Source organism: Rhinoraja longicauda, chromosome 22 (genome assembly GCF_053455715.1).
Source record: "Rhinoraja longicauda isolate Sanriku21f chromosome 22, sRhiLon1.1, whole genome shotgun sequence".
Lineage (NCBI taxonomy): Eukaryota > Metazoa > Chordata > Chondrichthyes > Rajiformes > Arhynchobatidae > Rhinoraja > Rhinoraja longicauda.
In genome coordinates, this window is record NC_135974.1 from 26959317 (window position 1) to 26973783 (window position 14467).

Below are 14467 nucleotides of genomic sequence, written 5' to 3' on the forward strand. Positions count from 1 at the left end.
ACATCTCCCGTGTAGGTCTGGATGCTCACTGGAGATAAACTTGAGACAGCAACGTGCACAGCAAAAAATGCACACCTGGTAACTAGGAATCAAGATATCCACATTTTCCGAACAGTAAGTATTTGCACACTTTTTTCTCATTGTCACCATTGGATACCCAAACCACTAGATGACATTGAGCTCAGTAATCTTTTAAACCGGGGGTGATGGAGCTAAACACAAGAGTGGCATTTAAGAAGCTTTTAGAAAGGCACATGGATATGCAGGGAATTGAGAGATATAGAGGAGATTCGCTTATCTGGCATCATGTTCGGCACAGACATTGTGGGCCGAAGGGCCTGTTCCTGTGCTGCACTGTTCTATGTTGAATGTATTCCTTTCAAAAGGGTGGTGCCAGCACCAGCATTTCTTTCAAGAAATGATATTGCAGTTTCTGAAAGGGAAGGAGAAGCATGATTGTAAGCTGTCCCATTGCTGGAGATCCTGAGCTTTGCTATATTTACATAGAAACATAGAAAATAGGTGCAGGAGTAGGCCATTCGGCCCTTCGAGCCAGCACCGCCATTCAATGCGATCATGGCTGATCATCCACAATCAGTACCCCGTTCCTGCCCTCTCCCCATATCCCTTGATTCCGCTAGCCGTAAGAGCTCTATCTAACTCTCTTTTGAATGCATCCAGTGAATTGGCCTGTACTGCCTTCTGAGGCAAAGAATTCCACAAATTCCACAACTCTCTGGGTGAAAATGTTTTTCCTCATCTCAGCTCTAAATGGCTTACCCATTATTCTTAAACTGTGTCCCCTAGTTCTGATCACCCTCAACATCGGGAACATGTTTCCTGCATCTAGCTTGTCCAATCCCTAAATAATTTAATATGTTTCTATAAGGTCCCCTCTCATCCTTCTCAATTCCAGTAAATACAAGCCCAGTCGTTCCATTCTTTCATCATATGACAATTCCGCCATCCCGGGAATTAACCTTGTGAACCTACGTTGCACTCCCTCAACTGCAAGAATGTCCTTCCTCAAATTAGGAGACCAAATCTGCACACAATACTCCAGGTGCGGTCTCACCAGGGCCCTGTATAACTGCAGAGAGACCTCTTTGCTCCTATACTCAATTCCTCTTGTTATGAAGGCCAACATGCCATTAGCTTTCTTCACTGCCTGCTGTACCTGCATCCTTACTTTCAGTGACTGATGTACAAGGACACCCAGGTCTCGTTGCACTTCCCCTTTTCCTAATCTGACACCATTCAGATAATAATCTGCCTTCTTGTTCTTGCCACCTAAGTGGATAACCTTGCATTATACTGCATCCACATTATACTGCATCCGCCATGCATCTGCCCACTCACCCAACCTATCCAACTCAACCTGCATCCTCATAGCATCCTCTTCACAGTTCACACTGCCATTGTCTTCAGGAGTGATAATAAATAGCTCTGATATTTGCGTGTTGTAATATTTTTATGTACAGCCTGGGGCAATGTCCAACTATCTATCAACCAGAAGGGGCCAGCAGAGAGTTGGCTGCCACAGATTATTTTCCCTGCACTGAACCATCCTCTTTATTACCTGGGAAGGGGAGTGAAGCTCATTATTTTCTCACAGTGATATTGCATCCAAACTGTAAATTGCCTTGGCACAGTAGCATTCAATGCTGAAGGTTTGAAGGATGAGCTTTCATTGCACTTCACTGAGTAGATAATGTAGACTGCAACTTCAGTAAGTGCAGAAAATGAGCTGAATTTCAACAGTTTTGTCTGTTCACCATTAAAGGCCTAGATAGAGTGGATGTGGAGAGGATGTTTCCACTAGTGGGATAGTCGACGACCAGAGGTCATAGTCTCAGAATTAAAGGGCGCACTTTCAGAAAGGAGGTGAGGAGGAACTTCTTTAGTAAGAGGGTAGTTAATCATTGCCACAGAGGGCTGTGGAGGCCAAGTCAGTGGATATTTTTAAGGCAGAGATAGACAAATTCTTGATTAGAACGGGTGTCAAGGATTATGGGGAAAAGGCAGGAAAATGGGATTAGGTGGCAGAGATCAGCCATGATTGAATGGTGGAGTAGACTCGATGGGCCGAATGGCCTAATTCTACTCCTATAACTTGTGAACCTGTAGATTCAATAAAATGCCCCCAATAAATCACGACCAGAGAATTTGGTGCACATAAGGGGTGACACAGTGGCACAGCGGTAGAGTTGCAGCCTTACAGCGGTAGAGACCCAGGTTCAATCCTGACTACAGGTGCTGTCTGTACGGAGTTTGCACGTCCTCCCTGTGACCGCGTGGGTTCTCTCTGGTTGCTCCGGTTTCCTCCCATATTCCAAAGACGTGCAGGTTATTTGACCTCTGTAAATTGCCCCTACTGTGTAAGATAGGACCAGTATACGGGTGAACAGCGTGGGCTGAAGGGCCTGTTGCCACGCTGCATCTCTTAACTAAACTAAATATGGCGACTTTCCTTCCATATGATTCTCTGAAAAGATGCAAAGGAAAAACACTTTAAAGTTAATGACAATCTTTGCTTAAACTTTCCAAGTTTTTACATTTTAATTCTGAGACCTCTTTAGATTTCTGTTGCTGTGAATACAATAATGGCAAAGGGAATTCAAAAATAGCATTGTTCTATTTTGTTCACTCTCCCCCCTTTTCCTCCATGGCTTCTTTGTAGCTTGACCCTTACTCCAGCTGAAGCATAACTTCCTATTAGCAAGCAAATGAAAGTCCGTGTAGTAGCTCTGTCTTCAAGGCAAAAGAATGTCGCAACTAATTCGGAACATATTTCACCCTCGGCGGCAACATGCTCGCTCCTTGTAACGTGTCAACACACGGCTACTAGAAAGGAAATGTGGTCCAAGTCATGAAGTTAAAAAATAGAACCACGGGATGTTTTTCATTTTGTTCGTAGAATATCTCCCGGACACTTTTCTCTTGGGCATTAATTCCAGCGCAGGGACATCGAGAACCAGAGGGCATCGGTTTAAAGTGAAGGGGGTGAGATTTAATAGGAATCTGAAGGATAACTTTTTCACACCAAAGATGGTGGGTGTATGGAGCGAGCTGCCGGAGGAGCTAGTTGAGGCAGGGACTATTGCAACGTTTAAGGAACAATGAGACAGGTACATAGATAGGACAAGTTTAGAGAGACACAGGTAGGTGGGAATAGTGTAGGTGGGATATATTGGTCAGTTTGGGCAAGTTGGGCAGAAGGGCCTGTTCTCCACACTGTATGACTCGGTAACTCTGTGACTCTATCCTGGAAGCAGTTCTATAGAACAGAGAGCAGTAGATCACAGGAAAGGGCCCTTCAGCCCACCATGTTTGTGCCGAACTTGATACCAAATTAAACTGATCTCATCTGCCTGTACATGATTCATACCCCTCTATTCCCTGCACTTCCATGCGCCCATCTAAAAGCCTCTTCAACGCCACCGTCCGATCTGCCTCCACCACCATCCCGGGCAGTGCGTTCCATGTCCCCACTACTCTCTGCGTAAAAAAAAAACTTGCCCCGCACATCTCCACTAAACATTCCCCCCTCTCACCGTACAGCCATGCCCTCTAATGTTGGACATTTCTACGCTGGAAGGGTCTCGACCCGAAACATCACGCATTCCTTCTCTCCGGAGATACTGCCTGAGTTACTCCAGCTTTTTGTGTCCACCTACGCTGGGGAAAAAGGTTCCTGACTGTCTATCCTATCCATGCCTCTCATAATTCTACATACTTCTATCAAGTCCCCCCTCAACCTCCGACATTCTATAGAAAGTGGGTTCATCTATACGCATCCAGTTTCTGTTGCTCATATATTTATGGCTTGGCCGTGAATGTCCAGCACATCTCATATCATATCATATATATGCAGCCGGAAACAGGCCTTTTCGGCCCACCAAGTCCATGCTGCCCAGCGATCCCCGTACATTAACACTATCCTACACCCACTAGGGACAATTTTTACATTTACCCAGCCAATTAACCTACATACCTGTACGTCTTTGGAGTGTGGGAGGAAACCGAAGATCTCGGAGAAAACCCACGCAGGTCACGGGGAGAACGTACAAACTCCTTACAGTGCAGCACCCGTAGTCAGGATCGAACCTGAGTCTCCGGCGCTGCATTCGCTGTAAAGCAGCAACTCTACCGCTGCGCTACCGTGCCGCCCATTTTGGATGAATCTGTACTATTGGTATGTTTTGTTTCTAGATAACTAATCGAGGAGAAGCCCACTTGGAACTTAATGCTTTCAGAAGGAAACATGATTGTGCGCTGGTCATATCTGGAGACTCCCTAGATGTGGGTATTTAGTACAATTTATTTCACAAACTTTGTTTTAAAGCAATTCAAGGTTTCACATTAACCTCTGCTATGTTGATTTATTTATTGACATTGATAGTTCAGCTTCTCTCACTGTTTGCTAATAGCTTCATAGACTCTTACAGCGCGGAAACAGGCCCCTCGGCCCAACTTACCCACGCTGACCAGCACGCCTGATCTGCACTAGTCCCACCTGCCTGCATTTGGCCCATATCCCTCTAAGCCTGTCCTATCCATGTACCTGTCCAAATGTTTCTTAAACATTGTAACAGTACCTGCCTCAACTACCTCCTCTGGCATTTTGTTCCATACACTGACCCTTTGTGTAAAAAGAAGTTGCCCCTCAGGTTCCTATTAAATCTTCCTCCCCCCTAACCTTAAACCAATGTGCCCTGGTTCTCAATTCCCCTACTCTGGGTAAAGACACTGTGCATTTACCCTGTCTATTCCTCTCGTGATCTTGTACACCTCAAGAAAATCACCACATAAGACGATCTATAAAATAATCTTCCCAGTTCTGTGGAATACAGCATTGGGGTATAGATTCCAAGACGCTGATCATTCTTCTTTGGTGTTTGTATCAGAGTTGTGGACGATTTATTCCCTAAAATTAAGTTTATTCATGCATACAAATTCATCATTTTGGGCCTCTGCTTGCCTGTTGTACAAGGGGGATTAAATGCACCGGTAATTAATTAATTTTGTTTTTAAAAATAACGTCATGGTATCAATGGACACCTCATCTAACTACAGATGTGGAATTGAGTTATATGCAAAATGTTGCTTTAAATGTTGATTAAGATTGGAACTTTTCAAGCTATTTTGGTTTGACTCGTCTTCTGCGCAGCACAAATAGATACAGTAGTCGATCTTCAGGCCAGACCCTTTGTACACAGGAAGAATAATGCGGCAGCATGCAGAGCTCCCATTAGACAATAGACAATAGGTGCAGGAGGAGGCCATTCGGCCCTTCAAGCCAGCACCGCCATTCAATGTGATCATGGCTGATCATTCTCAATCAGTACCCCGTTCCTGCCTTCTCCCCATACCCCCTGACTCCGCTATCCTTAAGAGCTCTATCTAGCTCTCTCTTGAATGCATTCAGAGAATTGGCCTCCACTGCCTTCTGAGGCAGAGAATTCCACAGGTTCACAACTCTCTGACTGAAAAAGTTTTTCCTCATCTCAGTTCTAAATGGCCTACCCCTTATTCTTAAACTGTGGCCCCTTGTTCTGGACTCCCCCAACATTGGGAACATGTTTCCTGCCTCTAACGTGTCCAACCCCTTAATAATCTTACACGTTTCGATAAGATCCCCTCTCATCCTTCTAAATTCCAGTGTATACAAGCCTAGCCGCTCCAGTCTTTCAACATACGACAGTCCCGCCATTCCGGGAATTAACCTAGTAAACCTACGCTGCACGCCCTCAATAGCAAGAATATCCTTCCTTAAATTTGGAGACCAAAACTGCACACAGTACTACAGGTGCGGTCTCACTAGGGCAACATCATAGCAACACATGCGCAGGCATCCACCAATGCAACTTCAAATCACGTTAACATTTGCAGATGATGGATGTGTCAGTGTCCATAGATTGGACCCGTGAGGTTGACTGACCCATGAGATTTGTACAATGAAACGGCATTGGCTGCGCCAGTATTACAGGTCAGCTATTGGCGGGGTTAACCATTAGACCTGTTGTAAATCTAACAGTTTAGAGATACAGCACGGAAACAGGCCCTTCAGTCCACCCAGTCCACGTCGACCAGCGATCCCCGCACATTAACACCATCCTGCACAATTGTACCGAAGCCAATTAACCTACAAACCTGTTCGCCTGCGGTGTGTGGGAGGAAACTGGAGCACCCGGAGAAAACCCACGCGGTCACGGGGTGTTACAGGGGAACAGGTTCAAGGATCTGACGAGTAGAACAGAAAAAGGCTCAAATCAGTTACAAATCAGTTTTATTGGCAGGAGAGAGAACAAAAACAATACTTGCCTCGGTATGCGCGGGGCCCGTTTTACAGCAGCACACCTCCCTCTCTCTCTGCCTCCGTCCGTGGCGCTGATCATGACTCAGCCTGTCGGTGAACCCCTCTTGTACATAAACTAACGTCTGGCTTATTGGCGCCTGCCTTTGTACAGGTAAGAAATCAGCCGTTGAAATAACCGCCGGTAAGTCCTGGCCAATAACGCTGCTCCCAAATTCAAACTATAACCAATGGCAGGGGACTGCATCCCACCAAGCCCCCCCCCCCCCCCTTGGGAACAAAGCGCTGTTAGGAGGGCAAAGCAATGGGCGGCACGGTGGCGCAGCGGTAGAGTTGCTGCCTTATAGCGAATGCAGTGCCGGAGATTCAGGTTCGATCCTGACTACGGGCGCCGTCTGCACGGAGTTTGTACGTTCTCCCTGTGACCTGCGTGGGTTTTCTCCGAGATCTTCGGTTTCCTCCCACACTCCAAAGACGTACAGGTTTGTAGGTTAATTGACTGGGTAAATGTAAAAATTGTCCCTAGTGTGTGTAGGATAGTGTTAATGTGCGGGGATCGCTGGGCGGCGCAGACCCGGTGGGCCGAAGGGCCTGTTTCTGCGCTGTATCTCTAAATCTAAACAGGCGTGCAAAGGTAATACACACAGCACTGCCAGTTTGGCACGAAAAGGTATAAACAGAGCTCTGTCGTCTTAGCGCATGGGGATTTAAACAAAGAGCAGTCACCTGCAGTGCTATGGGCTTTAAACAGCGCTACCGGCCACAGCGCCATGGGCTTTAAACACAGTGCTATGGCCACAGCACTCTGGGTCACAGACTGTTTGGGCAAAATTCTCGTTTAACACGTGGAGAACGTACAAACTCCGTACCGTCAGCACCCATAGTCAGGATCAAACCCGGATCTCTGGCACTGTAAGGCAGCAACTCTGTAAGGCTACGCCACCATGCTGCCCTGTATAACAGTCTCTTACAGAATGGTGTTAGAGGAAAGCTCTGAACTAAATACATGTTGATCACCTTTAGATAATGTGTACAATCTAATTTGTGTCAAATACCTCTCTGTTACCAATGGTTTCTTTCTCCTGTAGGTGTGCCTGAAGTTCTATGAGTGCGAGTTTATGGAACTTGCTTGTCAGTGCCCGGCTGTTGTGTGTTGTCGATGTGCTCCCACACAGAAAGCACAGATCATCCGCATGTTACAGCAACGGACCCACAAACTAACATGTGCAGTAGGTGAGAGGCACCAACTTCTTCACATTTTCACTATTTTCTATTGAGGCTCACGCATTTAAATGTCAGGTTTGTTTTCTCTTCTCCACTTAAGATTTTCCCAACAGTCAACATGTGAATTTAAGCACACGAATCATTTAGCTTGGTTTAGAGATGCAGCGTGGAAACAGGCCCTTCGGCCCACCGAGTCCGTGCCGGCCAGCGGTCCCCGCACACAATCTTTGTCCCGCCCCCTCCCCTGACATCAGTCTGACGAAGGGTCTCGTCACGAAACGTCAGCCATTCCTTCTCTCCTGAGATGCTGCCTGACCCGCTGAGTTACCCCTGCATTTTGTGATACCTTCGATTTGTACCAGCATCTGCGGTTATTTTCCTACACAACTTCCTGCACATCAATACTATCCTACACACACGAGGGACAATTTACAGAAGCCAAATTAACCTAGGAACCTGTACGTCGTTGGAGTGTGGGAGGAAACCGGAGCACCCGGGGAAAACCCACACGGTCACGGGGAGAATGCACAAACTCCGTACTGACAGCACCCGTAATCACAATCAAACCTAGGTCTCTGGCGCTGTAAGGTAGCAACTCTAACACTGCGCCATTGTGCTAAACAGCTGATTTGAAACAAATAATTTTGCCGTACAACGTCTGGTCTTCGTCTTTTGTTTTCTTTTTTTAATTTTCTTTCTTTCTAAGAGTCTTCCTTCCTTCCTTCCTTCCTGCCACATTGTATGATTTGTGCGTTAGACTACAGTCGGGGGCCAGTTACATGGGCCACTCATGCAAAACTTCTGTTCTCTTACTTTATCATTTTGAAAGTAATCAAGTGCTCCAAATCTCTTCACCGGATTGTTGGCAAGTAAAATTTGGCAATAAAAAGTATAAGATGTTGGGAGAGTTGATCAAAAAAAAATGCTTAAGGAGAGGAATTTTAAGAAGAGCTGGGTAGAAAAGTGCATTGGAGGAGTTTTTAGTTTAGTTTAGTTGGAGTCTCAACGAGTTTAGTTTAGAGATACAGCATGGCAACAGCTCCTTTGGCCCATCGATCACCCCTACTCTTGTTCTATGTTATCCCACTTTCATTCAGTACACACACAAGGGGCAACTTACAGAAGCCGATTAACCTACAAACCTGCACGTCTTTGGAATGTGGGAAGAAACTGGGGAAAAGCCACACGGTCACGGAGAACGTACAAACTCTGTACAGACAACACCCGAGGTCAGGATCGAACCCGGGTTTCTGGCATTGTAAGGCAGTAGCTCCACTGTGCAGTAGTACCCAGAGCAAGGAAAATAACACTTCCACAAGGAATTGTACTTCCTTCACTGGACACTAGATGACACTGTTGGACAACACCCTGAGCTCGGGGGGCCTTTGTGACTTCAGTTCTCTGCCACACTCCCTGCTCCCACTCCCAGCCAAGTACACAACAGCGATGTTGTATCCTGCCATTTGTCATTGCTCCTACAACGTTCCCCCTGGTTCTCCATATGCTTTGGCCTTTTGATTTGACTGGCCTGGGGTTGGCCTAGGATTACTGTTGCAAGCCTCTAGTTTTAAGGGGAAAGTTGGGAATGAAATACTTCCCTCTCAGATATAAACGTGCAAGCAGGTAATGAGGTGTACGTTCACACCACCGTAAGTGGCCAGCTAGTCCAAGAATGGACCCAGGCTTTAAAGGTGGACCAGAAGAATCCCTTACTCAAGCCTTATCTGGACCATGGGCCACATATAATAGACCGTAGACAATAGACAATAGGTGCAGGAGTAGGCCATTCGGCCCTTCGAGCCATAATGCACCATAGGCATTGGCAAATAGGAGAGCTTCGTTTTTTTGTCAAAGGTGTCAAGAACTTTAAGATTTTAATAAACTCTTAAAATCAATGATTAAAATAATTGTTTAAAAAAAATTAAAATGCATGGATGATTCAACAAGTTGAGAGGTGGTTTATTCATGTAATGCAGCAAATCCCAGTAAGACTGGGGTTTCCCATGTGTCACCATGTGTCGTACAATCTGATTCTGAAGAAGTGTCCTGACCTGAGATGCTATCTGAGAGGAGATCTTATCGAAACGTATAAGATTATTAAGGGGTTGGACACGTTAGAGGCAGGAAACATGTTCCCAATGTTGGGGGAGTCCAGAACAAGGGGCCAAAGTTTAAGAATAAGGGGTGGGCCATTTAGAACTGAGATGATGAAAAACTTTTTCAGTTAGAGAGTTGTGAATCTATGGAATTCTCTGCCTCAGAAGGCAGTGGAGGCCAATTCTCTGAATGCATTCAAGAGAGAGCTAGATAGAGCTCTTAAGGATAGCGGAGTCAGGGGGTATGGGGAGAAGGCAGGAACGGGGTACTGATTGAGAATGATCAGCCATGATCACATTGAATGGCAGTGCTGGCTCGAAGGGCTGAATGGCCTCCTCCTGCACCTATTGTCTATCCATGTTCTCCAGGGATGCTGTCTGACCCGCTATGTTGCTCTAGCACTTGGTGTTTTTTAAAATTGTAAACCACCATCTGATGTTCCTTGTTTGTACAACCAAGTACAATGATGGCTGTGGCACTATCCCTCCGTCAGTTAGTTATGGCCATCCTTCACTAAACAGTGCAAGCATGGTAGAGCAAGTGTGATCAGATCCGAGGACTCCCGTTATTACAGATGCATCACTTGCTGCAGAAGAACATTCCACAGCAGAAGAGTTCTCTTCACTTTTTAACATTAATCCTATATGATCCAATACAATTTTAGACAATAGGTGCTGGAGTAGGCCATTCGGCCCTTCGTGCCTGCACCGCCATTCATTATGATCATGGCTGATCATTCTCAATCAAATTTTCTCTAGCCTGCCCTGATATTAAATAAGAATAGCATAACTTTCCAAACTCAGTAACGGTGTGGGCGGCACGGTGGCGCAGCGGTAGTGTTGCGGCCGTACAACCCTTACAGCGCCAGAGACCTGGGTTCGATCCCATCTAAGGGATGCTGTCTACAGCATTCTGTACGTTCTCCCTGTGACCTGCGTGGGTTTTCTCCGAGATCTTCTCTTTCCTTCCACACTCCAAAGATGTACAGGTTTGAACGTTAATTGGCTTGGTATAAATGTAAAAGTGTCTGTAGGATAGTGTTGACATACGGGGATCACTGGTCGGTGCGGTGTGGGCCGAAGGGCCTGTTTCCACACTGTACCTCCAAACTAAACTAAACTATGCCACTGGAAACTGAGAAGCTTGGATTTAAAGTTGCTCTTGCTTTGTTTTATTCCATTTACATCGCAGGGGACGGAGGTAACGATGTGAGCATGATCCAAGCTGCGGACTGTGGAGTGGGGATTGAAGGCAAGGTGAGGATTCACAAGCACGTTCCACACACTCTCACCTATTCTGTTAGACTGCTTGTACATGATGATCCAGGGCAGATCAACTGTAAATATTGAATTCCAAATGGATTTGCCATGAGCAGCAGAGATGAAATGAGACTCATCTCTTGTGCCGGCTGCACATCATTACATATTTAGTTGTGGAGGAGGAGGGTTTAGCTCCAAAGAACAGGTGAGGTTTTGCAGCAGTTCGGTGTGGAGTATTAATCTACACAATTGTGCAAAAGGCTGGAAATATGGTGCCAACCCACCAATTTCTGAATTTAGCCAAAGCATGATAGACCGTGTACTGGAATCTTTGGGGGAGGTGAGTCTGTAATTTAAATATACGGATCGAGAGCAAATGTAGCTGTTGTTTTGGGTTTTAATCCGAAACACGTTGATTTTAGTTTGGAGACACAGCATGGAAACAGGCCCTTTCAGGCCACCAAGTCTACGCTGACCATCGATCACACATTCACACCAGTTCCATGTCATCACACATTCTCATCCAGTCCCAACACGTTAAGGGCAATTCCACAGTGGCCAATTAATCGACAAACACGCACGTTTTTGGGAAAGGACACCGGAGCACCCGGAGGAAACCCATGCGGTCACGCAGGGAGAACGTGCAAACTCTGCACAGACAGCACCCGAGGTTAGGATCGAACCCAGATCTCTGGCGCTGTGACGCAGCAGCTCCATTGTTCGCGAGGGAAGGTGTGATCAAGAGGGATACAAGTTGTGAACTGTGGAACTGGTTAAATGACATAGTGGGAGGGAGGGAGGGGAAGGGGTAGGGTTATGTTTGTAGAAGTTACTTATAATTACAGAATACAACATTCATCCTATGTATCATAAAATGCTGGATAACTCAGCGGGTCAGGCAGCAGCTCAGGAGAGAAGGAATGGGTGACGTTTTGGGTCGAGACCCTTCAGTCTGATATCAGGGTAGGGGGCGGGACAAAGATAGAATGTAGTCGGAGATAGTAAGACATCAGTCTGAAGGGTCTCGACCCGAAGCGTCACCCATTCCTCCTCTCCAGAGATGCTGCCTGTCCCGCTGAGTTACTCCAGCATTTTGTGTCTACCTATGTAAACATAGTACTCTGTAAGCAATATAATACACAAAAAAAATTCAGTACATGTATATATGTACACAAACATGTATACACGCACACGCACACGCACACAAACACACATACATAACGCAAACAAACAAACAAAATAATAGTGCACAAAGACAAAACCAGTGCCCCCATGTCATATCATATCATATCAAGTCCGTGCCGTCCAGCGATCCCCGTACATTAACACTATCCTACTATGCTTGAAATGAAGAGAGCAGATTGATCCCTGGGATGGCAGGACTTTCATATGAAGAAAGACTGGATAGACTGGGCTTGTACTCGCTGGAATTTAGAAGACTGAGGGGGGATCTTATTGAAACATATAAAATTCTTAAGGGGTTGGAGAGGCTAGATGCGGGAAGATTGTTCCCGATGTTGGGGGAGTCCAGAACCAGGGGTCACAGCTTAAGGATAACGGGGAAGTCTTTTAGGACCGAGATGAGAAAACATTTCTTCACACAGAGAGTGGTGAGTCTGTGGAATTCTCTGCCACAGAAGGTAGTTGAGGCCAGTTAATTGGCTATATTTAAGAGGGAGTTAGATGTGACCCTTGTGGCTAAAGGGATCAGGGGGTATGGAGAGAAGGCAGGTACAGGTTACTGAGCTGGATGATCAGCCATGATCATATTGAATGGCGGTGCTGGCTCGAAGGGCCGAATGGCCTACTCCTGCACCTATTTTCTATGTCTTCAGAGAGAGGCTGAACTAATGGGAATCCAACCGGTGTGCTGTGAAAACTCCCCTGTGCATTTGGAGAACCCCTACATTCAGCCTGCAGCAGAGTTGAAAATTAAGACTTCACCCATTTGGTTAGCAAGTTGCTTGATTTGGACTCAACCTGTTGGTTTTGGCTTGGCCCAGGAATGGGCCCGTCCACGCTGCACGTTTCCGAACTACAAGCTAATGTGTTTCTACAGCATTTTATCCTGTGATTTATGTTCTCTGCACTATCCTAATCCACAGGCAGCACACACCATTGTATAGTTTATCATGCAAAGTGCTTCGAGGGGTTTACTTTTGCGAAGGTGGTGTGAGTAGCGCAAGTGATGTTAGATAAGCTCTGATTCAAAAAGCAACAAAGAATCATTTCCACGGCAAAATAAAAGTAAAAAATACTGTGTATGTCGGAGATCTGAAACGAAAAGAGAAACTGGTGGATGCGCACGACATCTGAGGAAAGAGAGGCAGAGATTCGGTCTAACTTGCTGAGTATTTCTGATTTTATTGCTAAACCTGCCGTATTCTACCACTGCCTCTTCTGGTGTGATCTGCTCTTGGTCTACGGTTGGTTCTCAGTTTAAGTGGAGTCTCAGCGAGTTTAGAGATGTAGCGTGGAAACAGGCCCTTCGGCCCACCGAGTGCGCGTCGACCACGATCACCCGTACGCTAACGCTATCCTACACACACTAGGGACAATTTACAGTAGCCAATGAACCTACAAACCTGCACGTCTTTGGAATGTGGGAGGAATCCGGAGCACCCGGGAAAAACCCCATGTAGTCACGAGAACGTACAAACTCTGTACAGACAGCACCAATAATCAGATTCGAACCCGGATCTCTGGCGCTGTAAGGCAACAACTCTACTGCTGCGCCACTGTACCCCTGCTCAGTATAGATGGTGACACAAGGAACAGCAGACGTTGGCTTACAAAAAAAAGACACAAAGTGCTGGAGTAACTCAGCGGATCGGGTTGAACATGGCTAAGTGACAATATGAGTCGGGACCTGTCCCGACCCGAAACATCACCTATTCATGTTCTCCAGAGATGTTGCCTGAACTGCTGGGTTACTCCAGCACTTTGCGTCTTTTGTTTTGGAGTTATAGTGGGCCTCTGGTAAACCCAGGAGCTGGTGACATTGCTATAGGGCAGAGTGCAATCTTATCAGTGCCTGCCTACCTGTGCATGATAGGTGGTGCAATGCGAGGATATTAAACTGAGCATTATGTGTATGAGAGAACTTGAGGAGCTGGGGATGTACATTCAACAGCTTTGCTGACAGCGCAGAAAATCTTAATCTCGGCATCAATGTGCAGATGTATCGTACTGCTAATGCTTTATATATAAAAATAATCTGAGTTCTGAACCAAACAGGAGAACTAATTATTTTCAAAGCAAAAGGTCACAGTCCAGAGAGACCATGGGTCACAAGAAACAGGAATCAAGTGACAGAGACTGATCACTAGAGGCAACTTTCAAGGAGAAAAGGAGATCAGTAATTTTCATTTGGCAGCAGCATGTAAGCAAAGACACATTCCTTCTGAAATCTGAGGAAATGGGAAATACTGTTTGGCAACCAGTCTAGGGAATATTTATTTACCAGTGTCAGCACTCAGCGGAAATGGTCAAAAGAATAAGTTTCAAATAAAAGTACTCGAAGGAAAAGATCTTTGTATTTTTTTCTTTCTCCCGGCGATGTTACAAGAAG

At 45.9% G+C, this 14467-nt stretch overlaps 1 protein-coding gene across 1 annotated transcript in view; it reads left to right on the forward strand.

Annotated features, from left to right (window-relative positions):
- atp9a (ATPase phospholipid transporting 9A) overlaps positions 1–14467 on the forward strand; it is a 104017-nt gene that overhangs the window by 71014 nt on the left and 18536 nt on the right. The window contains exons 19-22 of the mRNA XM_078418993.1: positions 16–114; positions 4213–4302; positions 7405–7549; positions 10829–10893. Of these exons, the coding sequence (XP_078275119.1) occupies positions 16–114; positions 4213–4302; positions 7405–7549; positions 10829–10893 (399 nt within the window). The remainder of the gene's footprint in view (positions 1–15; positions 115–4212; positions 4303–7404; positions 7550–10828; positions 10894–14467) is intronic.